Consider the following 25,464-nt stretch of genomic DNA (forward strand, 5'->3'; position numbering starts at 1 on the left):
GCTGTATCAACAGCCGCTCTTTTGAGAAGGCTTCTCACAAGGCTTTAAATATTTCTGTGGGAATTTGTGCCCATTCTGCCAAAAAGAGCTGGTCAGGAAAGCCTCAAATGATGTTCCAGTTTATTCCAAAGCTGTTTAGTGTGAATGAGGTCAAAGTTTCTTTAAACTAGGGTGACCATACGTCCATGTCCTCATTTTTGGACCTAAAATGTATCCGGGATTTCTAAATCACCAAAAATGTCAGAGATTTGGCTTTTGTAGTGCAGGTGTTCGTTTGGTTCATGCTGCGATCCTGCCAAGTGTCCTCTTTTTTGAAAACCAAAATATAGTCACCCTATTGAAACCAAGTTTTTCTTCATGTCTTTATAAGCTTGCTTTGTGCACAGGGTTACAAAAAAACAGGTAAGGCCTTCCTTAAACTGTTGCTGCAAAATTGGACACATAACATTTCCTTTATATAATTGATTTATTACACTCTTAGGAATTGTTATGGCTGAAGCACATGAACTTAATAATTACAAGGGGTGTCCCCATACTTTCAGGTATGTGTACCCCAAGGGCTAGGTTCACGTAGCACATTCTGTATTTGTGAGCCCAGCATGAAATGTGACCTCTTTGAAAATCAGTAACTATTGTTATCAGCAGCGTAGCTCTTACAAGAATGTGTAATGTGTTAATCCTCTTAAGGTTTTATACTAATTTTTGCTGTATTTGCATTATACTGTAGAAAATGTTCTACAGTGCAGCCTACATGAAAAAGACATTCAACAATACAGAGTATTATATTATTCATAGGTTTTATTATCTGTCATTTAAAATCACATAATATGTATAAATTGCATTTTTTACAAAATAGATATATATAATTTCTATAGTAAATAATTTAAATAAATTAACATTATACTATTAGGAATTGGCACAGTCACATAAACAAATAAATGTACATTCAGTTTATGGAGGGTTCCTCGTGGCATGTCGATTTACAAAATGAATGACGAACATTTAGAAGCAGACTGGTTATTATGTAGGGATGTAAAACACTGGCACAAAGACAAACACATTCAGAGAAACTCTGTATGGCTTCCACGTCAATTTAGGTTTAACATAGAGAAACGCACAGACGCTAAAACTCTGCTTCTAGAATCATCTGGATGTGAGATTAGGATCCTGTTAAGTAAAATTTCCTGAGCGCTCACACCAGCTGCTGTCTATCTGAGAGTAACACTGCACATTGGATACTGTTTTATGATGAAATGAATTCAATTTAAATAAATACACTGGTGTATCAGTCATTAAGTGGAAATGGTGATGAATGCATGATGACTGATCTTATTGAATGGACAGGTACTACATCACAGATGGGTGACTTTGGAGTTCATACAAAAAGACCTGTGCAGCTAAATATTCTCTGCACATTTTGCATACTTCACTGCATAATTCGACAGGTTCAAGCACCTGTACCCTTCCCTACCCGTAACTATCACGTTTCTCAGATTCCTTCAAAGCCAGAAGCTTACGTTCGTTATAACCCGGTCCGTGATGCCTGCTGTACATGATGAATGAGCAGACAAGGCTCCAACAGTGCATTCCTGCATTCGCGGGTGTTCGTTTGAACCTATAAACCCTTAAATATCAATAAGGTCATCACCACTCTCATCACTCTCCACGGTCAGCTGCCGAGTCCACCACTTTTTGACCTCGGACCCCGAGGACGTCTCGTCGTTTACTGGGTTTATCTTGCACACCATGGACTTCACACTGGTGCGACCTGAGGGAGAGAGCAAACACGTCAATCGGGACTTACAGGAAAGAAGACAGGAAATAAAATACAAACACACAATGTACAGTGTTGTAATCCACACCCTTACATTTGCTAAAACTTCGAACTAAAAGTGTGTTTTATTATTTTTAGTATTTAAATGGCATATTTAAATACCAATATTTAAATACGTACGCTTGTCAATACGTATTTCTCATCAATTCATGCAGTCGTTCTTTTACTGTGATTGATTGATCAGAACTCTTGGAATACCTGTCACACTGTCCACATTCAAGCAAGCATTAGGGCGCATTCACATCAAAAGTGGCAAAACCACTTTCATGCTGGCTGTGCTGTTGTTTCCTATGGAGTGTGCCTATGGCACTTTCCATGATGCTTAAAGTTCACCTGATTGAACTTTGACCCTGTTTGCAGCTGACCTTTTCAAAGTGCCTCCAATGAGACAAACTGTTTGATATGACATGATAAAAGCGACTCAGGCGATACAAACAATGCTTAACATAAACAAAACTTAACAGGACTTATTGTACTTAAACAACATTACTGGAATTTCATTAGTTGAGAGAACTTATGTGAAGTAATAATTAGGAGAGGTTTAGTGTTTCTGTGTCATTCTTTTAGTACATTAAACCACATTAAGCTTGTTTTTTAAACTATAAGCATTTTCGACTCCCTCAGGAAAGCTGATTTTTACAATTTTCCAGCCCCCTGAGCTGTAACACAAGTTTAAAAATGAAACAGTGAGGAAAATCCAGCTAAACACAGATACATGTGGATGCTTCAGAGTTAATTTGACTCATATTCACACTTTGATGACGTTTTACCTCACCGCTCAAGCATCAATTTGCGAGCAATTTCCAAGGCTCGGGGTACTATGGGTTAGAGTCTGCAGCACAAGAAATAAACCCTGACTGCCTTTTTTTATTCGTGACATCAGCAATAATATCCTTATATTTTTTTTGCCTCTAAGCACACGTAAATGTAAAGCTGGCTCAAGTGTGGGCAGTGTCCCCATGATGTAGCAGCCTCTGATTCATGTCAGATTTTTATGGGTGCAATTAAACTAGCCATATTTATACAGGCACAAAATGAGAATTTGGTATTTTGAGCTCATGCCACAGAGTTGACATTGTTGACATTATGGAATTTATCAAAACGTACTGTTTATTGTTGATTGAAGTGTAAAAGCTGGTATAATCTGACCTGTGGGTAGCCTCCACTGACCCAGCTTCCTTTGGGGCCGATCAGCAGAGTCCTGTCTGTAGCCGCTGCGGTCTGACAGCGTGGGGCTCAGCAGAGTCTGCAGCGTGCTGTTCTGCTGGAAAATAGTACAGAGTGAATAAGACTATACATGTTCAAATAAACAGAGCAGCACTTTGCTGTGTATGTGGGGTTATGTTGGGTACCTCCGGCTGGGTGGGGTTGTCCGGGTTGTTGGTGTTGGACTCATCAGTAGGTAATGTGGTCTCAATGCTGGGGGGATTGAGCAGGCGGCGTAGATCCTGCTGCTGACTCTCACGCAGACTGAGAATGATGCTGCACGACTGCTGCTGCTTCTAAAAGCAAACAATAGAGTGTTAACACCAATCAGAGAAATTTATCATAAATATTACTGTTTAATAATAAACCATGTTTTATATTAGACTGTAATTATGTTTCCTAATCATAATTACAATACAAACAATACACTTAGTGCAACATTAACTAACAGAATCACAGTATCAAACTTAGTATTAGACTTAGTACAGTAGTGCCTAAAAGGATCAAAATATGACATAGTACAGTACTAACAGGATTAAAATATCAGACATGGTATAATCCAAACTAGCAGGAGCAAAATATTAGATTTAGTAGAATACTAAATAACAATGAAAATATCAAACTTAGTTCAGTACTACCTAACGATCAAAATATGAGACTAAAATAAAAACAGACTTAGTATAGTACTACCTTACAGAATCAAAATATAATACTTAGTACAGCACTAACTGTCAGGATCAAAATATCAGACTTAGTACACTACTAACAGGGTCAGTATATTAGACATAGTACAGTAATAACACTAAAAATATCAGACTTAGTACAGAACCACCTACATGATCAAAATATCAGGCTTAGTACAGTACTAACAGGATCAAAATATCAGACTTAGTACAGTACTAACAGGATCAAAATATTAAACTTAGTACAGTACTAACGGGATCAAAATATCAGACTTAGTACAGTACTAACAGGATCAAAATATCAGACTTAGTACAGTACTAACAGGATCAAAATATCAGACTTAGTACAGTACTAACAGGATCAAAATATCAGACTTAGTACAGCACTAACAGGATTAAAACATCAAACTAAATACAGTACTAACTAATAATGAAGATAATTTGGGAGCACAGAGGTTCAAGTGTTCCTTTATCATATTTAAGATATAAAACATTGACAGTGTGAAGATGCTCTTGTTATTGTGAGAGTGTATTTATTCTGTACTGGTAAATAAAAGTACATGTACAATAATAATACTAAGTGTGTGTTGTGTATAAACTCACAGCTCGGATGCGTTTGAGACACTTCTTCAGCCACATGCGAATGGTCTGCTTGGCCACTTCCTCCTCAATGGTATATTCCAGCTGTTCCCGTGCCAGCAACTCCTCAAGCTGCAGACTCTTCCTGATGTCCACAGAGCGGTATGACAGCATGCTGTTCACACACACACACACACACACACACACACACACACACACACAAGCATACACACACACAAGCATACACACACATACACAGGCTTAGCTGCTGTAAGTTCATTTCATCTTTAAACACAAATGTATGTTTACTATCAAATCCTTGTGGAAACAGCACCGCTAACACCTGATTCCACCTTAAAAGACTAAAGTTTATTAAATACAAAGTAAATCGTTATCCATATGTGCTGGGTGAAAAATGAAAAAAACGGAATGAACAATATCTGTATTACCTGAACATCAGGAAAGGAAGTGAAGGTAAAGAAAAAGGAAAGGAAAGAGAAAAAAGGAAAAGAATGAGGAAAAAGGAAAGGAAGTGAAGGTAAAGGAAAAGGAAAGGAAAGAGGAAAAAGGAAAGAAAGTGAAGGAAAAGGAAAGGAAGTGAAGGTAAAGGACAGGAAAAAGGAAAGGAAGTGAAGGTAAAGGAAAGGAAAAAGGACAGGAAAAGTGAAGGGAAAGTAAAGGAAAAAGGACAGGAAAAGTGAAGGGAAAGTAAAGGAAAAAGGACAGGAAAAGTGAAGGGAAAGTAAAGGAAAAAGGACAGGAAAAGTGAAGGGAAAGTAAAGGAAAAAGGAAAGTGAAGGAAAAGGGAAGTAAAAGGGAAGGAAAGAGGAAAAAGGAAAGTGAAGGAAAAGGGAAGTAAAAGGGAAGGAAAGAGGAAAAAGGAAAGTGAAGGAAAAGTTAAGGAAAAGGGAAGGGAAAAGATTTAAATTAAACCTTTACAGCTCCTGAGTGGTGCAGTGATGCACCTGCCCTAGTCTGAATTTTGCCAGTTTAAGTCCCAACTATGCCACAAACGGTTTAGGGCCAGGAGCTGGTAGCTGACTGGCCATGGACAAGAGGAACAGCATCCCTATCTTCACCATCAATTCTGACATGCCAGCCAACCTGTTATTGGGCATTCACCTCACTTTCTTTCATCATAAAATATACTACAGGACAAATAACTGAAATAATAAGTGCATAATCAGTAAGATAATACAATGGTGGTCAACTGGTCAGACAGATCCTGTTTTTTCCAAGATCATGGAGATAGCTGGTCACATGTGCATCTTTTATCACCAGTGGAGATGGCAACAGGAGGAGCCAGTCTGTACCTGTGTCCATTAGAACCTGTTTTTAAGACTAACACTTACTTTATTCCCCACACTAAGTAATACAATTCTGGATCTTAGTGTTATTTGTGTGTAGAACAATAACATATTGACACTTGCACCCTTAAGTCCACCTGGTCTTGCATGTCCAGACTACATTGTGCATACTTACCTCAGCACGTCATGGAAGGTCACATCTCCTCCACTGTGTAGCCTCTCCATCTCGTAGCACATGTGCTTAAAGAGGAGTTTATCTTTATCTAGGTCCACCTCCAGCCTGCCCCTGAGCAGTCGCAGCAGGAACTTCACTCTCGAGGTGGGGATCACGCCCTGGCAAACACATTTTATTTTTTATGCATTGTTTCTTCTTAACATAGTCATTTCTAATGCCCTATTACAATTCCTTTGCTGATTGCACCACCCCCACACTGGCCAAGGAGAGCCACAGACTAGCACCTGCCACATCAGCAGTTGTGCAGGGAATTCTAACAGAGAGCTGTAGCACATACAGAGAATTACCCTATGCTCTATGTGTATCCGTCACCACTGGCAGAGGTCACACTTCTGCTGTGGCAATGAGGAGGTGCTTGGCCAGGCTGGTAGCACCGCTGTGATTAAAATCAAGAGCTTGAGCTCTCTGAAGGGGTGAGCTAGCTACTGATTTTAATGAAGCTGATTGAACACATTATGGTTCCACTTCCAAAAACCTGGTGTGATCAGGCATTTACAAAGAGTTTTAAAGGCTATCCAGTTGTTTTAAAAGATTTAAGATTTATACATTTAATGCTATGCAGCCTGTATCTGTGGAATAACAAAATAATTAAGAGACAGTTCAATTAGTTTGGTTAGTTTAATAACATCTGTTGATGGATGAATAAGCACAAACCCGCATGCTAAAGTGCTCCACATCTGCTCTTAGGGTGACACTTCAACACCTTTCACTGCTGCTCTTAATAAGCCTGTTAATATAGACAGCGTCACTGCTCTCACTATCTGTGATGGACGTTATTAGCTCTCATTTTCTGGAGGTGAGAATGTCTGGACCTCCTAAGCCCTAATTTGCAACCCACAGTTCATCTCGGCTCAGATCTACGGAACATCTCCAGCCTACCTCCCGCTTGTCATCCACCATGTTCCAAATGATCTGGAAGTGGCGCAGGTCGTTGTAACTTAGCAACTGGTCCTCCTCCGTAGAGTAGAACAAAGAGAAGTTCTCCACAATGATAGCTGGGGGAAAGGGGGAAAAGTAGGACAGTTAGACTAAACGTTTGATATTGACGTTTGACGCTATCAAAACTCGCAGAACAAAAATAACTCATTAAAAAAGCTCATTCATATTCTACAGGAACATCTTCCATTACTAATCTCTAATATTGAAACTCAGATATGCTATTGAGTTTCATTAGCTAGTTTGGCTAATGCCAGATAAAAAAGGAAATGAAACAGGAAATTAAGTAGAGAGACGTGAGACAAACCAACGAGCAAGTTGAGCATAATGTAGGCGATGATGACGTAGAAGGAGCAGAAGTAGATAAGAGCGCCAGCGTAGTTGCCACAGTCCGTCTCCCAGTAGCGGTGCTTGTCAGGAGTGCAGAACGGAGGCTGTACCTGCAAAACAAGTCCAGTAAACACGTAGTCCACCCAACATAGACAGCAGCACAGGTCCAATTACAATGGAATTAATAGGATATTTTAATAATAACACCATTCTGTCCCTTTGAGTTCAGTTCAAAAAGCTGTTTAGGTCTGTTATTAGTAAATAAAAACTGATTTCACTGAAATAATACGAGGCACCCTCATGACATATGTAACATTTGAAACTTAACATGCTACATATAAAGCTGTTGCAATAAAAAATTTTAAAAAGGTTACAGTCACCCAAAATGAAAAAGGAGGAAAGAAGTCCACCAAAAATACAGTATATAAATAAATAAAAATAACTAAGCTAAAAAAAAAGGTAGAGTTTACAATTAAAATTCACCACATAAAGCTTTAAGAAATGAGAATCTACTGATGCCGATCCCTGCTTTGATTGAGGAGTGCAAGACTGACACAAGCCTCCTCCGACACGTGTGCAGCCATCTGTATCTTTTCACCCGCACGAGGCGAGTTCATATGTGGATCAGCTTTGTGTACGGAGAGCCACACCCTGATCAATGCATTATCACGCAACTCTGTGCAGGTCCCATTAATCAGCCAGCAGAGGTCACAATTGCATCAGTTATGAGGTCCCTATCCGGCTCCCACCCTGTATGAACAACACCCAATCATTGTTCATGTAGGCTGATCAAAGCACATTGGAGTAAAATCATCCAAAGGATTCGATTAACTCCTACAAATGCATACAATTGGATTCTGTTCTGGATTTGCTTACAATTTTATTGGCACCAAAATTACAATGTCAAAATTGCTGATTGCTGCATGTAACAGTAAAATTAATGCATTTTAACATACACATATGCATATACAAGCCTGGTGTCATCAGGTTTTTAGAATCATACATTTCAGCTTGTATAACAAGGCTGATTAAAATCTTATAGGCTTTCCCAACAGTCAGCACATGTGTATGTATGTCTTGGCTTACCATGCAATCGTGCATTATCTTATTCCAGTCTTCGCCTGTCACGATGCGAAACAGCACAGTAATGGCCTTTCCTGCCGTGGCGAAGTTTGCGTGCCTGACAGAGAAAGAAATAATAAAGAAACCAAACAGGAATCAAAAAATATCATCAAAATGCCACAAGTTACCACTGAGGAACTTTCAACACAGGAGTGTTTATAATACCTGTTTATGTTTTCTCCATATTTGACAGTGCCGAAGAGCACCACGCCGGCAAAGGCGTAGCAAAGCAGCAACAAGAACATGCCCACGATGATGAAAAAGCTCTTGTACATGCTCACCACCACTGTCAGTAGCAGCATCTTAAGAGTCACCTGCACACACAAGCCATTTCAAACATGACAGTGCATTCTATAATGATAATAATAATAATAATCAATAAATAATACTCACATGCTTTCCACATATGGTGAAAAACCTCAACACTATCACACAGGTGCCCATCATGTAGGTGTAGGCATTCTAAAAAAAAACGACAGTTTCAACCTGTAGTTCAAGTATTTTCACTGATTCGAATATTGTGAAGTACAGCTTTCTTGTAAGAGTTGTGCTTTACCAGTAGAGCAAAGTGTACGATGATCCATATAACCCCAAGCGAGGTCACCAGCAGGTCATATCTGTTCCTCCTGCTTTGCCAGTACCCAGCAGGCGACATGGCTATCAGCTTCATAGTCACCTGGTAGCAGAAGAGAGCCACGATTAAATGAGATTCTACTTATTCTCTGAAGGTTTTGCTCCTGCTGATCTCCCTTAACCCCCCTACAATCAACCATCAACCCACAATCCCTTCTTGGCACAAGAATTGAATTAACTAAAAATTTATTAAAATTGAATTATATTATAATAATATTTTTTATTATTATTTTCTTTTACTAGTATCCAAACAGTTTCAATTAACCAACCCACCCATAAATTAACCAACCAATGAACCAAAAATAGAAAACCAACAGTGTTCTGTAATTGGAAAGTGTCCACTGAAATAAGATTATATAATACCAGGCTGTAGGACAAGTATTTGGGATGAATAAGCATTTACTTTATAGGCTGCATGTCTCCAGTGCATTGTCTGTGTCATTTCTTTGGAGTGTTTGACCAAGAACAGATTAAACAACAAACGATCTACTGTATACTGTTAAATCCATCTAATATTTATCATTGAACTGATGGTCGAAGCCAAGACTTAAGACTTAACAACCCAGAGTATGAACAAATAATGGTTTTATCAAATATAACAAAACATTTTCAACCCGACTGAGTAGTTAAAACTATAAAACATAAAATGAAAATCTTTACCTCAAGGACAAAGATGAAAGTAAAAACTACAGACATGGTGGCCAGAGGAAAAGTCACAGGATCATCCACATCCCACTGAAATAGACACAAAAAAGACTTGAGTCTTGGAAATTTTGGTTACTTTTATTTGTACTTGCACAACCTCAATTCCAAATATTTTGGGGCAGTAGGTAGAATGCCTTACAGAAAGTAACGCTTTACAGACATTGACTTAGTCGACTGAAAGATCCTCTTTTACGACTACAGCAATTAATGTCCTTAGTTCCCAGACTATTACACAGTTGTAAGCACGACCCTGTCCCAAAGCTTTGGGAACATTTTTCAGAATTAAAATAAGCCTAGATTTTATTGAAATTTTTTTCTACTGTCCTAACATTTTGGAATTGGTTTTGTAGTTTAAGTCAGCAGATACTGAGCTACTCTTACCTTAACAGACAGTAAAACAGACTGGGCTAAGACCAGCACTGCTATGCCACGCTTGAAGAAAGGGTGCTGCGTGATGTCATACATCTTGGCACGAAGGCCACCATTTTCTACAAATAGAAAAGGAAAAAAAAGGAGAAATTTTTCCAAATTTTCAAAGCAAACAGACAATAATTTATATTTTTGTAATAAAGAAAACATCATCCATTAACTGGGTTACAATTCTGGTTCCTGTGGTGTCATAGGAACGTGATGACTATCAGTAGTCTTTTTTCTTTAGGGGGCGAATGAATGATGCCCTTACCTGCCCCTGCACACAGCTTTGAACTTGAATATTTTTTGTTTAATTTCATTTTCACTTTATCCTGGTCAGGGTCACAGCAGACCCAGTGCTGACTTGAACTCAGTAGAGATGCATGCTGTAGCAAGATCCAAAACAAGCTGTTCATGCCCAAAAGCCAGCAGTGCAAAAACAACAGACTAAAACTCCTCCACAGCTATATGATCCACAAATAATGAATTATGAAGTGCAACTAGTTATTAAAAGCATAATTACTTTTTCATCAACAAGATATGGGCTTGCTGCAGTGAAAACATGATGTGAAGACAATTTATTACCAGTTATAAAGGCAGTTTAGGCAGCTAAACACTGGAAATTTATAGCAAGTTTGAACAAATAATAAATGCGGAACGAGTTGCAAGTGCTGACGAAAGTATTGTTTTGTTGGTCTTTAGAGACGAGCTACAGCGGCCAGAGAGGAAAAGTTTATTCCTTCTTCAGCTCTTTCTCTACTTTGGTCCCAAGACTAACAGCATTAGATTTTCTTTTTCAGACTGCTCCAGTAAGGGTTCTCCAAAGTGGATCATTCATCTCCATCTTGTCCTGTCCTAAACATCCTCTGTCACCCCAACCGAATGTATAAGCTTCATCTTCTATCATCAGCACCCTTCTCCCAACAGAACTCTCATCCTTCCTCTGCACATGCCCAAACCATCTCAATCTTACCTCTCTAACTTTGTCTCCAAAACATACTGCCTGCACTGTCCGTATGATGATCTCCTTCCTAATCCTGTCTGTCCTTGTCATTCCCAACGAGAATCAACCCAGCATTAGAAAAACGGATGAAACCTGTGCCCAGGTGGCGAAGCGGGATATTTCGCTAGCACACAAGTGCCGAGATTCTGAACACCCAGCTCCGCTACTGGTCGGCTGGGCACCATCTAGCGGGCACAATTGGCAGTGCCTGCAGCGGACACAAATTGGCCACCGTGTCTGCTGGGTAGGGAAAATGACTAGACTAAGTGGGTGGGGTCTTTAAGCACTGTGCAAGGACTCTGGTTAGCGGATAGGGGCATCTGTGAAGAAGCACAGGCATAAAGAAGGGGTCCGCTAGGACTGCGCACACGTCAGAGGGCACATGAGCAGCAATATACCCTCCTCGAACGCGATCAGGGATCCACAGCAGCGGAAGACAAATGGACTATGCTAAATAATGAAAAAAAGGGAAAATAATGCACAAATAAATAGAAAAAAAGGAACCAGAAGCTGCCAGAATTCAAGACCGGTGTCATATTTTTACTTATATACTTAAATTTATTAACAGATCATTTGGATTGAAGCAATGGTTTCTTAGTCAATAAGTTGGCTACTGCAGAGCCACGAACCTTTTGTGTTAGCAAAGAGTTTTTGGTGGCTGTTCCTTTTATACCCAATCTTAGTACTAAATCATGTTACCAGTTCAATTACATATTGTGGAATGTTTTACACTCACTCACTCATCTTGCACTAGTCTCAATTTTTTGAATAATGTTTTCGTATTTATATACACAAAATATGAACAAGTTGGTCAGTGAAAAGATTTATTTGTGATTTGTTTATACTTTTGCCAGTTAAGTAGTGGTTCAAGAAAATGAACAAATAACAGATTCTTGTTTTATTGCATTTTACAAAATGTCCCAACTTTTCCTGAAATGGGGTTTGTACATCAAGACAGAGAAAGAACCAAAACCACAATGAAAACAGACCTACCCAAGCTTGTTGTTTGATTGAGGTAGTTCCTAGTCTAAAAAGCTTAAGAACTTCTGCTTAGTACTTATCTAAAAATCTGTACAGAAAGCTCAGTTATGGGAATCAGCAGTGGAAACACCAGGATCTCCCTTTAGCATGAGACGGCTTCCTGCTGGGCCTATGGGGATTTGTGCTGCAAGCATGTCTAACTTCTACTATAGAGTAAATGGGGTTTTTCCTCATCCACCATCAGTGAGTATGTGTCCTCAAGGTACGCAATGAGTCCTCGACTAGATCCAGCCCCCTGTGGAGCTAATTAAGCACTCTCTCACTCATTGCAGAGAGGGGACGAATAAAGTATCCAGGGACGTTAATAAAAAAAAAGTATTTTCTGTCTTGTGTATCTGCTTTTACAGAAAGGTTTAAAGAAATAGAGACAGATGATGACCTGGACGTGGGGGGAGATGCAGCGGCTGAGCAATCTTCAGCCTGCTCTTCAGATCCTCCCATCTTCTCTGATCCACTGTTAGCAGAGCTGTACCCTGAAAGAAACATACAGGACAGGAAGCATGAGCATGAACCTGTTTCACCAAGCTGATATGTACAGCATGCACAAAAACCCCACGTATTACTAGCATTTCACCATTGTAGCTTACCTTGTTTTCATTGAAATTAGCAATCACAACACCCACGAACAGAGTGAGACCGATCATGCAGCCCAGAAACACAAAGACATGAATGTAGATGCCATGTGTCTGCAAACAAAAGCAAAGAAAACTTCAGCTAGTGTCTGGTTCAGCTTTGCAATTCCATACCACAAGCACATCAGCTAGGCGAGTATTAAACCATATCCAGCATTACTCGACAGTGATGGCTTAGAAAATTGTGACATCACTATATGCCTTAACGTTGTGCAAATCAGAAACTGCTTAATAGCTCAAATGTCTATCATTTCATCCATGTATCCAAACGTTAGGCACAGGAAAGATACAGGGGTTGTATGGTGTAGGGCCTCCTTTTGCGGCCAATACAGCTTCAATTCGTCTTGGAAATGACATATACAAGTCCTGCACAGTGGTCAGAGGGATTTTAAGCCATTCTTCTTGCAGGATAGTGGCCAGGTCACTACGTGATGCTGGTGGAGGAAAACGTTTCCTGACTCGCTTCTCCAAAACACCCCAAAGTGGCTCAATAATATTTAGATCTGGTGACTGTGCAGGCCATGGGAGATGTTCAACTTCACTTTCATGTTCATCAAACCAATCTTTCACCAGTCTTGCTGTGTGTATTGGTGCATTGTCATCCTGATACACGGCACCACCATTGGATGCACATGGTCCTCCAGAATGGTTCGGTAGTCCTTGGCAGTGACGCGCCCATCTAGCACAAGTATTGGGCCAAGGGAATGCCATGATATGGCAGCCCAAACCATCACTGATCCACCCCCATGCTTCACTCTGGGCATGCAACAGTCTGGGTGGTACGCTTCTTTGGGGCTTCTCCACACCATAACTCTCCCGGATGTGGGGAAAACAGTAAAGGTGGACTCATCAGAGAACAATACATGTTTCACATTGTCCACAGCCCAAGATTTGCGCTCCTTGCACCATTGAAACCGACGTTTGGCATTGGCACGAGTGACCAAAGGTTTGGCTATAGCAGCCCGGCCGTGCATATTGACCCTGTGGAGCTCCCGACGGACAGTTCTGGTGGAAACAGGAGAGTTGAGGTGCACATTTAATTCTGCCGTGATTTGGGCAGCCGTGGTTTTATGTTTTTTGGATACAATCCGGGTTAGCACCCGAACATCCCTTTCAGACAGCTTCCTCTTGCGTCCACAGTTAATCCTGTTGGATGTGGTTTGTCCTTCTTGGTGGTATGCTGACATTACCCTGGCTCTTGATACATCACAAAGACTTGCTGTCTTGGTCACAGATGCGCCAGCAAGACGTGCACCAACAATTTGTCCTCTTTTGAACTCTGGTATGTCACCCATAATGTTGTGTGCATTGCAATATTTTGCTCTTAAAGAGCAAAACTGTGCTCTTACCCTGCTAATTGAACCTTCACACTCTGCTCTTACTGGTGCAATGTGCAATTAATGAAGATTGGCCACCAGACTGGTCCAATTTAGCCATGAAACCTCCCACACTAAAATGACAGGTGTTTCAGTTATTTTGTCCAACCCCTGTATGTAGGATATAAGGTGAAACATGATACACAATAGACATTGCACAATAAAACAAATTAGTGTGAATTAAAGACTGTGTGCCAATCTTCTCCAAGGGTACCAATAATTCTGAAGCTAACTTGATATTTTTCTACGCTCAATAGACTAGTGCTAGTTTTTAATTATAAACCTACCGGATCCACTCTGTGAATGATCACGTCTCTGACCTCCACCCAACCCTTCAGAGACAAAACCTCGAACAGAGCTAGCATGGCATTGCCGACATTGTCAAAGTTGAAGTTGCGAGGGTTTGCCCTGGCAAAAAAAGATAGAAAAAAGAGAAGTTTAGGTGTGGCCTGTGCAGGATGCTTTCTCATTGTTCTTTAAATGTACAATGTGAATGCGGGTATGTGATGAGGGCAAAAAAGGTAAGTTGGGTTCACCAGCTTAGAACTCTTAAAGGGAAAAAAAAAAAAAAAAAATATATATATATATATATATATATATATATATATATATATATATATATATATATATATACACAGTATATATATATATATATTTACAATTGCAAGACTGTTTTAAAACATTTTTAATTTTACCACATAACATCATTATCTTGCTCTCAAGCTCATCTGAATGGGCACAATTTCATACACACAGACTCTGGGTCTGTTCGAAAACCTAGTAAGTTTCCTTGCTGCCTACTGCCTCCCAAGGCAGCGTCCTAAGTAGAGAGAATTTTAATAAGACATTGACCTTATTAGGCAGGTTATTCAGACGCACTACTTGGTCAGCGATCACTGCAATTATATCACCGCAGTTTGCTAACACAGTAAGCCTCAGGCCATTCTAATCAAGCAGCTGAGGCGGAACAACCTGCTAGCATGCCAGCTAACATCTCTCTTCCTTCAGGATAGCTTTCTCAAAGGAGTAAAGCCTGTTATATAGTAAGTTATAGTATAGGTAAATTTTATTAACTCTATGGTTTTGAAATGGGATGGTCATGTGACCACATACTTTTGCCATTAGTGTGTTAATCCTGAATATCAACTCATAGTATTACTGTAAATTGTTCATTTGTTCATTTTATTTTATTTTCAATTTACCACCACTTTATCCTGGACAGGGTTGTGGTGGAACCAATTTTATAAAAATCACTGGGTGAAGTGAATAACATCCTGTACAGGCTTGTTTATGTAAGTTTAGGACGTTATGGGTTAAACTCTTCTGGTGTTGGGTCCACTGTTAGTGGAGCTGTCTTTAATGTTGGCTGTCATCACTGACATTGCTAAATCTTATTAAGAGAATAGCGGCCGGCCCCCGTGGGAGCACAGTTGATCCATATGTTAAAAAAGGATTTGTATTATAGACATCCTGGGACCCCGGACTCCTGCTTTTATGTGCCAAACAAGGCTTTTAAAACAATGCAGTGCTATAAACCTTCTGTTGGAAAACTGTAACTTCTAAAGCTTTCTGGGCTGCTTTTATGTGACGGCGGCATCCATCACACGGGCTCTAACTGTCGCCTCTGGGACACCACAGCTCCGTCCCTTAGTAAACTGTGTTATCTGCATTCTGTTAGTCAGCTTCACTGACGGACTTAAAATGTGCCGTTCTGTCAAGGTTTTAAATCATATTTCTTATCAATACAGCCCTACCTAATTCACGGCCATGAAAATCACGCCAAAGACCGTAAAATGAGCTGTTTTCCATGTAATCAAAATTTAAGGTTTGAAGCATTGAAGTGCCTTACGTTTACTGGTTAATGTGCACTATGAGGCAGTCCTAGCAATCCAATGGCAATTCAGTTGGCAATCGGTCAAGATGGCAGTGTAAAGCAGCTAAAAACATGACTCAGGTAGCTGAGTTTTGAAAACTCACAACCAGTTCTGTCGACATGGTCAAAACATGTCGAGACCGTCACAAACGAGACCGTCGCTGGATATTCTAGGTTTACATTCGACTGTTAAAGTAGGCTGTGCTGTATTGTAGCTTCCATTTATTCTATCATTTAATTTATGAGTGTAATTTACTACCCACCATGTAATATTTGAAAAACAATCTCCGTGAATTTAAGCACATTTTCCTGTGAATTTAGTAGGCCCCTCCTTATTAACACTGACAGTTCTCCTCTAAGCTCTTACCACACTCTCGGCACCCAAAATCCAGGCTTGTTTTCTCCCGGTCTGAGTTTTAGGTTGAGGTTTTTGGAGATGCTGACATTAATTCTGAAGATACCGTGGCAGTCTTTCTGTAAATCATTAATAGCACAATTAAGATTTCATTCAGGCATGACAAAATGAGAAATAGGGAAGGGTTCAGTCCTACCTCATCTGAGATCTGAGGATCGTTACATTTGGCAAGCTTCCCTGCAAAAAGCTGAACTCCAAAGCTCGCAAATACCAGCATTAATGTCAAGAGAAGAATAGAGACCTGTGTGAACAAAATCAAAAGTAGAATAGATGTAGAGTCACTTGGTTAATTGCTGCAGTCTAATATGCTAGCTCACTACCATCAAAACCTGAAGTCTAAGGCTGTGTCTGAGGAAGGAAAGGCTGGATTGGAAATGACCCCTATATGTGTTTAAGGTCTCTGTAGACTGAGATGACGTAAGGAGGCTTATGTTAGCCTAGGCCCTTTCCAGCCAGTGTGGGTGTCGTACAACCAACAGAGGCCACCAGATTGAGTACAGGAGATTTGAGTGTATTAGAATTGGGACAACAAAAAGAGTAAAAAATAAGTGAATAATTTCTTTTTAGCAATAGCAGGTGACTAATGTAATCAAATACAAATATTGACTTAATAACAAGTGACTAAAAGCATGAGTGTTACTATTGTGTAGAAGTGAGCATGGCTAAGAGCTCTGATAAAGGCATATTGCAGTTAGAGGTAAGCATAGTGTATTTTTTATTATTTTTTCGATGCATTTATTGTTAGAAATAAAAATAATATGTTAATATGGAGACACTGGCATGAAGGTTACCTCTTCCCATGACCTTTTTATTGTCTTTCATTATTTTCCTATTCAGCATTGCCAATTAGACCCCCCCCCCCCCGCTGGGGACCCTGATCACGTATGAGGAGGGTATATTTGCCCAACACACACTCCCTCCAATGTCCAATGCATGCACAGTGCACCAACCCCTTCTTATTCGCCCATACTTTGGTGGATTTGCATGTGAGGCCAGTCTCATGCATGGAGAGTCACACACTGATCTCTACGTTTCTTCCACTTCTTTACATGCGCCTTGGGCTACTAACCAGGGTCCTTACACAGTGTCGAGGACCCCACCCCCTTTTTTTAGTCTGGTCTTTTCCCACCCTGCAGACTAGTGGCCAATTTATTAAATGTGCCCGCTAGTGGGCGCCCAGCTGACCGGTAGCAGAGCTCAGATTCCACTTTGAAGAGCTTGAAGAACTTTATCTACAATGTAACAGTGTTTCATAAAAGATCATGACTGGATGGTGGCTGTTCTTACCAGAAATATTTCCTTAAAGCCTTTGAGAACCTCACGCACCACCTTCCTCATTTGCGGCACCAGCTTGAAGATGCGCAGAGGACGCAGGCAGCGCAGCATCATCAGGAGCTGAGCACCGGATTCTGGAGGCACGTCGGTTGGTAGCCACCACAAGAAAATCAGACTGACCTACAGACAAAGGAAAATGAGGACAAACAAAAATGTAATACATGCAATAATATTGTCAAAGGTTTTGGACACCTGACCATCACCTAGTAGCATGGATCATTTTCCCCATTTTGAATCCTAACAGAATACATTTTTCTTTATAAGAATTTCCCATTCGGGATTGGGATTCACTATGGGAATTTGTGGCCACCAAATAATTGAATGGAACTTTCTGTCAGAGTTCCCATTCCCAGAAATGCCATCATTATCCAACAGGTTAGGTCTCAAAGAAACATAGATGCATACCAAATAGATAAAAATGTCCATAACTCCACCAAAGTCTCGGATGACTGCTGTAGGGGTGAAGAAGAGACCCTCCGCCATGATCTTCAGGGTCAGCTCAATGCTCATGAATATAACAAACACATACTCAGCTATCTGTAGAGAAGAAAGAGGCATTCGGTGCATTTCACATCAGTTCATATTTACAGAAAAGGCTGTAACAGTCTTTATATGTTCAGTCCCACCAGCATCTAGTCGTGTTTTGTAACTGTTACAGATTAATATGCTTTGTTTTGCAGTGGTGCTGCAATAGACTCAAAAAATATTATTATTGTGTCTTTAAAACATATATATGCTTAATCCAGTAGAAGACTGTATGACCTTGAACAAGCCCAAACCTCGAATCTGAAGTCAAACACTTGCAAATTACAATGATTACAACTGGAAAATCAAAAACTTGCTGTCCTGCTGACAACCATCTGAATCATGTCTTCAACTGTCTTACTGCATCCATTTTTTGTTGATCTTTTAAGTGTGTGTGCTTGACTGGCATGCCTGCAGTCCATGTTTGCCTGCTATAAAAAATGTACGACTGTACAAAATGTACAGAAAAGTGATAAAAATACCTTTGTATTTACTGACTTTTGTTTGTAGCCCAAAGCTTTTATTTATTAATGTATTTATTTAATTTTTTTGTGTTCCAAAGCTTTTATTTATTTATTTATTGAATAATTTATTTATTTATTAATTTTGTTTTTGTTTCAAAGCTTTTGTTTATTTATTTATTTTGTTTGTTTATGGTCAAAGGCTTTTATTGATTTATTTTGTTTTTGTTTCAAATATTTTATTTATTTATTTATTTTGTTTGTGTTTCAAAGCTTTTATTTATTTTTATTTTTTTTAAAAGCTTTTATTTGTTTATTTATTTATTTTGTTTGTGGTCCAAGGCTTTTATTTAATATTTATTTATTTATTTTGTTTGTGGTCCAAGGCTTTTTATTTATTTATTTTGTTTTTGTTTCAAAGCTTTAAATTATTTATTTATTTTATTGACTGTGGTTTAAAGCTTGCTTGCTTTTCGATTTATTTATTTAGTGTTTTTTATTTTGTCCCTCTATTTGCATTGTCCCAACTTGTACGTATCCAAGTCCCCTGTACTCTGTCGCCCCCCCCCTGCTGCTTGCACAGCACTCTCGCTGGATTTTCTATTTATATTTTGTTTCTGTGTCAATACGTAGGTTTTCTTTTTGTATTTAATTTAGCTCCCACCTTCCTAATATAGGTGGTTAGGATTTGTAGCAGTGGTGGTTCAGTGAATAAATGGCTCCACCAAGCTGCTAATGTTGGAGCCTTGAACCAAGCCTCTAACCTCCTCTGACTGTTTCTGTGCTCTGATTCCAACTTCATACCTCTACAAAGTTTTATTCCTCTATAATGTTTTATAAATGTCCTTAACGCTATAAAGCTTGTCCAAATTGCCCCAAGATGTAATTAAGTGTGTAAATGGAAGAACGTAAGATGCCCTGTAATGGACTGATGCCCTTTTCAGAGTTTAATAGCTCTCAGTTAAGTGGCCTCTAAAGCTAAATACTCATACCTGCAGTGTAGGAACATGCATGACTCTGGTGAACGGAGATTCAAACATCATTGAGATGCAGGAACAGATGGTGACCACAATCATCACCCAGTCCAAATATGTAACCAAGCCCAGCAAATCACTGAGGAGAACACACACACACACACACACACACACACACACACACACAGGGTTTACACTCATAAATTAAAACTTTACCTGATAAGAGAAGGTCATGGACTGAGGCGTGACCTTTCATAACATTTTGTAATTTCATATTTAAATAAAAGAGCTGACCGTTTTGTTCCTGAACACTCCATTTATAAATCTGAACTGGCAATCTATAAAACAAGCTACATCTCCATCCAGGTTCCTAAGGGATCTGAGGTCTCTGCAACTGTTTACAATCTTAACAATCAAACAATGGGTCACAGAGTAAAATAATAATATTTAAATAAAAACATTTTAACAGACAAACAAACACAAAATAAGATTTTATCTTGTAAACCACAGTGGGACCAGGTTACCACCATTTTTATTAATTAACTATACTTCATTTTGTGTTTTGTTTTGATGCATTGTTTGTGTTGCCTGGGTCGCGGTAAAAACATGGACAAAATGTGGGTTGCTTAAAAAAGTAAAAAGAAAAACCCTGGCCAAAAGTATATGGACACCTGATCATAATATGATTAGACATTCTATGTCAGGCTTTAAAAGCATATATTCCTCTGAACAGGCTTTTCCACAGGGTCTTCTATTGTATCTGTGGACATTTGTGGCCAGTCAGTGAAAGCTCATTTGCGAGGTCAGGCACTGTTGACACACGAGAGGTCCTGGCTTGCAATTGACACTTTCATCACGTTCATCACGAAAGTGTTTAATGGGGTTGAGTTCAGGGCTTTGTGCAGGCCACCGGAGTACCTTCACACTTAACTTGTCAAGCCATGTCTATGTGCAAGCCATGTCAATGATAAGTGGAAATGGCTTTCTCTAAAATGTTGCAACAAACTGGAAGCATATCTTATTAGAAATCATTGTTTTTGTACATCTGTTAGCAACTGATGTAGCTAAACCACCTGAGCTAAAGATTTAGAAGGAGTGTCTGTATACTTTGGCCATATACTGTATGTATCAACTTCATAGCATGACTAGAACAGATAAAATGTTTGAACTTACTATAACTGGTGATATTTGGTGCTTTTTACTGCTCCTGTAATAGGATCAGTCTTCAACCTGTTTATGAAACACACATGGATTATGGTATTAATGAAGTAATAAACATTAAAACAAAACCCACTCCTGAAAAAGTTGGGACATTTTGGAAATGCAAATATGGCCATATGAACTTGGGAGTACTTTAGAAAACCGTTGTCACGTAACACAGCCCACATTATAAAATGCAATCTGAAACTATTGCGCAAACAGAAAGTCATACATTAATTCTATGCAGAAATGTCACTGGGTTCTCTGGGCCCAGGCACATATAAGATGTATGAAGAACAGTGGAAACCAGCTGTGGTCAGCTGAGTCCATGTTTCAGCTTGTTTCTATGCCAAAGACACAAAGGACCATCCAGATTTTTATAAGCAAAAGGTGCAAATGACCTACATACAGGTCCTTCTCAAAAAATTAGCATATTGTGATAAAGTTCATTATTTTCCATAATGTAATGATAAAAATTAAACTTTCATATATTTTAGATTCATTGCACACCAACTGAAATATTTCAGGTCTTTTATTGTTTTAATACTGATGATTTTGGCATACAGCTCATGAAAACCCAAAATTCCTATCTCAAAAAATTAGCATATTTAGTCCGACCAATAAAAGAAAAGTGTTTTTAATACAAAAAAAGTCAACCTTCAAATAATTATGTTCAGTTATGCACTCAATACTTGGTCGGGAATCCTTTTGCAGAAATGACTGCTTCAATGCGGCGTGGCATGGAGGCAATCAGCCTGTGGCACTGCTGAGGTGTTATGGAGGCCCAGGATGCTTCGATAGCGGCCTTAAGCTCATCCAGAGTGTTGGGTCTTGTGTCTCTCAACTTTCTCTTCACAATATCCCACAGATTCTCTATGGGGTTCAGGTCAGGAGAGTTGGCAGGCCAATTGAGCACAGTAATACCATGGTCAGTAAACCATTCACCAGTGGTTTTGGCACTGTGAGCAGGTGCCAGGTCGTGCTGAAAAATGAAATCTTCATCTCCATAAAGCTTTTCAGCAGATGGAAGCATGAAGTGCTCCAAAATCTCCTGATAGCTAGCTGCATTGACCCTGCCCTTGATAAAACACAGTGGACCAACACCAGCAGCTGACATGGCACCCCAGACCATCACTGACTGTGGGTACTTGACACTGGACTTCAGGCATTTTGGCATTTCCTTCTCCCCAGTCTTCCTCCAGACTCTGGCACCTTGATTTCCGAATAACATGCAAAATTTGCTTTCATCCGAAAACAGTACTTTGGACCACTGAGCAACAGTCCAGTGCTGCTGTTTCTGGTTCAAAAGTGGCTTGACCTGGGGAATGCGGCACCTGTAGCCCATTTCCTGCACACGCCTGTGCACGGTGGCTCTGGATGTTTCTACTCCAGACTCAGTCCACTGCTTCCGCAGGTCCCCCAAGGTCTGGAATCGGCCCTTCTCCACAATCTTCCTCAGGGTCCGGTCACCTCTTCTCGTTGTGCAGCGTTTTCTGCCACACTTTTTCCTTCCCACAGACTTCCCACTGAGGTGCCTTGATACAGCACTCTGGGAACAGCCTATTCATTCAGAAATTTCTTTCTGTGTCTTACCCTCTTGCTTGAGGGTGTCAATGATGGCCTTCTGGACAGCAGTCAGGTCGGCAGTCTTACCCATGATTGCAGTTTTGAGTAATGAACCAGGCTGGGAGTTTTTAAAAGCCTCAGGAATCTTTTGCAGGTGTTTAGAGTTAATTCGTTGATTCAGATGATTAGGTTAATAGCTCGTTTAGAGAACCTTTTCATGATATGCTAATTTTTTGAGATAGGAATTTTGGGTTTTCATGAGCTGTATGCCAAAATCATCAGTATTAAAACAATAAAAGACCTGAAATATTTCAGTTGGTGTGCAATGAATCTAAAATATATGAAAGTTTAATTTTTATCATTACATTATGGAAAATAATGAACATTATCACAATATGCTAATTTTTTGAGAAGGACCTGTATGTGCAAAGGTACCACTGATACTCACGTGTGCTGCCATCAGTCTATGGGAGGTCTATGGTTATGTCATAAGGCAATGCCAGGCTTCATTCTGCACTCACTAAGGTAGCGTGGCTTTGTGAACACAGTGCTTGAGTGCATGTGCTTGACTGGCCTGCCTGTATTCCAGATCTGTCTGCTATTGAAAATGTATAAGTCTATTAAAAAAGGGTGAAAATCCATAGGAAAAAATTAACAATTCGTTTTTTCAGTTCCTAAACCATTAAAAAGTGTAATTTTTAGGAATAGTGATGGTACACAGGGGTAAACATGCTTCTGTCTCAACTGTAAGTGTTGTGCTAAAATTTAATTAATATAATTTAACAAAATAGAATCTAAATTCTTGTTTTTTAATGCATTTTTTTCAAAATGTCCCAAGTTTTCTGGAAATGGGGTCTGTAATTAATAACCATTATTAATAAACAAATCAATCAGTTGTGCATAATCAAACAGTTGTGCATTTTGCATGTTGTCCGCAAACAGTATCAGGATAAAGAAGGTTATACTGATAGCAAAACATACGCGTTAAATCGAGCCCGCACGATCACTCTGCAGAAGTTCCGAAAGCGATGCTCCCTCCCCACTATGAACAGCGGCTTGTCAAAGTAAGGATGGTTCTCTCTCAGCTCTTCCTCCTGGACTTTCCTGGTAAGTAAAAAGTCCAAACACAATAAATGAATCATTCTGAAATGTTGGCAGTGAGGGAATAAGCTACACATAGGATTTGTGTAATGAATGTTTATTTGATGCTGCGACTTTATGTTTTAGGGCTAAGATAAGACATACTAACATCCTACATTATTTTCTAATAATAATAATAATATTTATTAATATATTAGGATTTTAACATCATGTTTTACACACTTTGGTTACACTCATGACAGGACTCATGACAGTTACTGGTTACACAAGATTCATCAGTTCAAGTTTTGAATGTTAAACACAGTCATGGACAATTTTGTATCTTCATTTCACCTCACTTTCACGTCTTTGGACTGTGGGAGGAAACCAGAGCTCCCGGAGGAACCCATGCAGACACAGGGAGAATATGCAAACTCCACACAGAAAAGACCCGGACCGCTCTACCTGTGAATTGAACCTAGGGCCTTCTTGCTGTGAGGCGACAGTGCTACCCAATAATAATAATTTTAATAACCAAATTGTTATCCACCACATCTGTAGACCATAGGTGATTATTAAAGACGATCATTTCAATTCAAATTCATGTTTTACAACTGATTTATCCTGGTCAGGGTCACAGCACGTGAAGCTTTTTTGGAATTACTGGGCGCAATGCAATAACACACCCAGGACAGGAAGCCAATTCAACACAGGGCCTTAGAGAGATGGGTGATTCACCGATTCTCGGTACATGATACTGCTCTCTGTGGGACCCCGTCTCTGGCAGGCAAAAAGAAGCACATGTTTCAGAAAGGGCTTGGAAGACATTACATTCAGGAAAATAACATTCAGGGAGTTACAATTAGTGGAGCCAGCAGCAGCCGATGTTACATTCAGGGAACTGGATATGAATAAATTGCGAGAAAAAGAGGAAATGCAAAAAAAAGTATGTTTTCGATTGATGATCACGATTGATGTTGAATAAAACAGCTATACCGTTTCATTTCAGCTTGTTCCTTCTTCTCCTGGATCATCTTGATCTCGCTGTCCTCTCTCTGAGCGTTCCTGTAGCGTACTGTGCTCGAGTGCTGCACACAATAACACAGCATGATCCAGCGACAGCATTGTCTTCCTCTATCGGTCTCCTGATATAAATCAGGCTGGCTAAGTGGTACATATACTCACATCCTGGGTGAGCGTCTCCAGAGATTTGCCTCTGCTGATCCTCTGGCTGGTGGAGCCGTGCCTGAGAGACCTGTGCCCACCAGATGGACTTTTAAGCTTTCAGTACTAGCACATCAGTCAGTCACTGTAATGAATAGCAATATGTGTAAAGACAATATTTAGTGTGTGTTGATCTGACCTGCGTTCCTGGCGGATGTGGTGCTGCACGCTAAGGATGGAGCGCTCTTTCGTTGGCTGGCCTTCGAAGGAGCCACTCAGCATGCGTTGCCTGATGCAAGCCCTGCACACCCAATGAATGGTTTCAGTAAACACACCATAAACATTAAAAAACAAACAGTACTGTTCTACATCACGACTATGTGGTAAACATCTCCAAACCTCATTTAATGCATATCCATGATGCAACATGCAGTTAAAATATCACATTAACAGCACAAATTTATTGACCCAACTATTTGTGTCAAAACAAGCTAGGTGTGGTAATTGTTTGGGGGATTTTTTGAGGCCTCTAAACTCAAACTAAGCATCATTTTAATGCTTTTTAATGATCATGTGCATCTCTTCATGGCCAAAGCTGACCATCTTGGCCATCTCTGTATCTCCAGCATGATATTTGCTATGCCACAAGGCACCTGGCATCTCAAACTGGTTTCATGAACAAGACTATGAGATTTGTGTCTTTAATAGCCTCCCCAGTCACCAGATCTAGATCAAATAAAGAACCTTTGTGGCATGAAATTACACGAATGACACTCATGTGATGTAATCATGTCAACATTGACCACATTTAAAAAGGAATGCTTGCAATAGCTATGCA

The 25,464-nt window shown here is 39.7% G+C and overlaps 1 protein-coding gene across 4 annotated transcripts in view; it reads right to left on the reverse strand.

The window, feature by feature from the left end:
- Positions 1–786: 786 nt before the first annotated feature.
- The window catches only part of nalcn (sodium leak channel, non-selective), a 95,720-nt gene continuing 71,042 nt past the window's right edge, over positions 787–25,464 (reverse strand). For 2 of the 4 annotated variants that reach the window (XM_063005837.1, XM_063005838.1), the window contains exons 21-46: positions 24,826–24,927; positions 24,648–24,717; positions 24,459–24,550; positions 23,364–23,486; positions 20,790–20,846; positions 19,635–19,755; positions 18,062–18,193; positions 17,609–17,776; positions 16,458–16,562; positions 16,274–16,380; positions 14,321–14,441; positions 12,613–12,711; positions 12,405–12,498; positions 9,952–10,058; positions 9,526–9,600; positions 8,789–8,908; positions 8,626–8,694; positions 8,398–8,546; positions 8,197–8,290; positions 7,088–7,220; positions 6,724–6,839; positions 5,785–5,942; positions 4,327–4,477; positions 3,187–3,336; positions 2,984–3,098; positions 787–1,768 (exon numbers count right to left, since the gene is read on the reverse strand). In XM_063005837.1, coding sequence (XP_062861907.1) covers positions 1,626–1,768; positions 2,984–3,098; positions 3,187–3,336; positions 4,327–4,477; positions 5,785–5,942; positions 6,724–6,839; positions 7,088–7,220; positions 8,197–8,290; positions 8,398–8,546; positions 8,626–8,694; positions 8,789–8,908; positions 9,526–9,600; positions 9,952–10,058; positions 12,405–12,498; positions 12,613–12,711; positions 14,321–14,441; positions 16,274–16,380; positions 16,458–16,562; positions 17,609–17,776; positions 18,062–18,193; positions 19,635–19,755; positions 20,790–20,846; positions 23,364–23,486; positions 24,459–24,550; positions 24,648–24,717; positions 24,826–24,927 — 2,971 coding nt within the window. In that variant the 3' untranslated portion in view covers positions 787–1,625. The remainder of the gene's footprint in view (positions 1,769–2,983; positions 3,099–3,186; positions 3,337–4,326; positions 4,478–5,784; positions 5,943–6,723; positions 6,840–7,087; positions 7,221–8,196; positions 8,291–8,397; positions 8,547–8,625; positions 8,695–8,788; positions 8,909–9,525; positions 9,601–9,951; positions 10,059–12,404; positions 12,499–12,612; positions 12,712–14,320; positions 14,442–16,273; positions 16,381–16,457; positions 16,563–17,608; positions 17,777–18,061; positions 18,194–19,634; positions 19,756–20,789; positions 20,847–23,363; positions 23,487–24,458; positions 24,551–24,647; positions 24,718–24,825; positions 24,928–25,464) is intronic. The other 2 variants (XM_063005840.1, XM_063005839.1) reach the window with 2 other exon arrangements.

Source organism: Trichomycterus rosablanca, chromosome 12 (genome assembly GCF_030014385.1).
Source record: "Trichomycterus rosablanca isolate fTriRos1 chromosome 12, fTriRos1.hap1, whole genome shotgun sequence".
Lineage (NCBI taxonomy): Eukaryota > Metazoa > Chordata > Actinopteri > Siluriformes > Trichomycteridae > Trichomycterus > Trichomycterus rosablanca.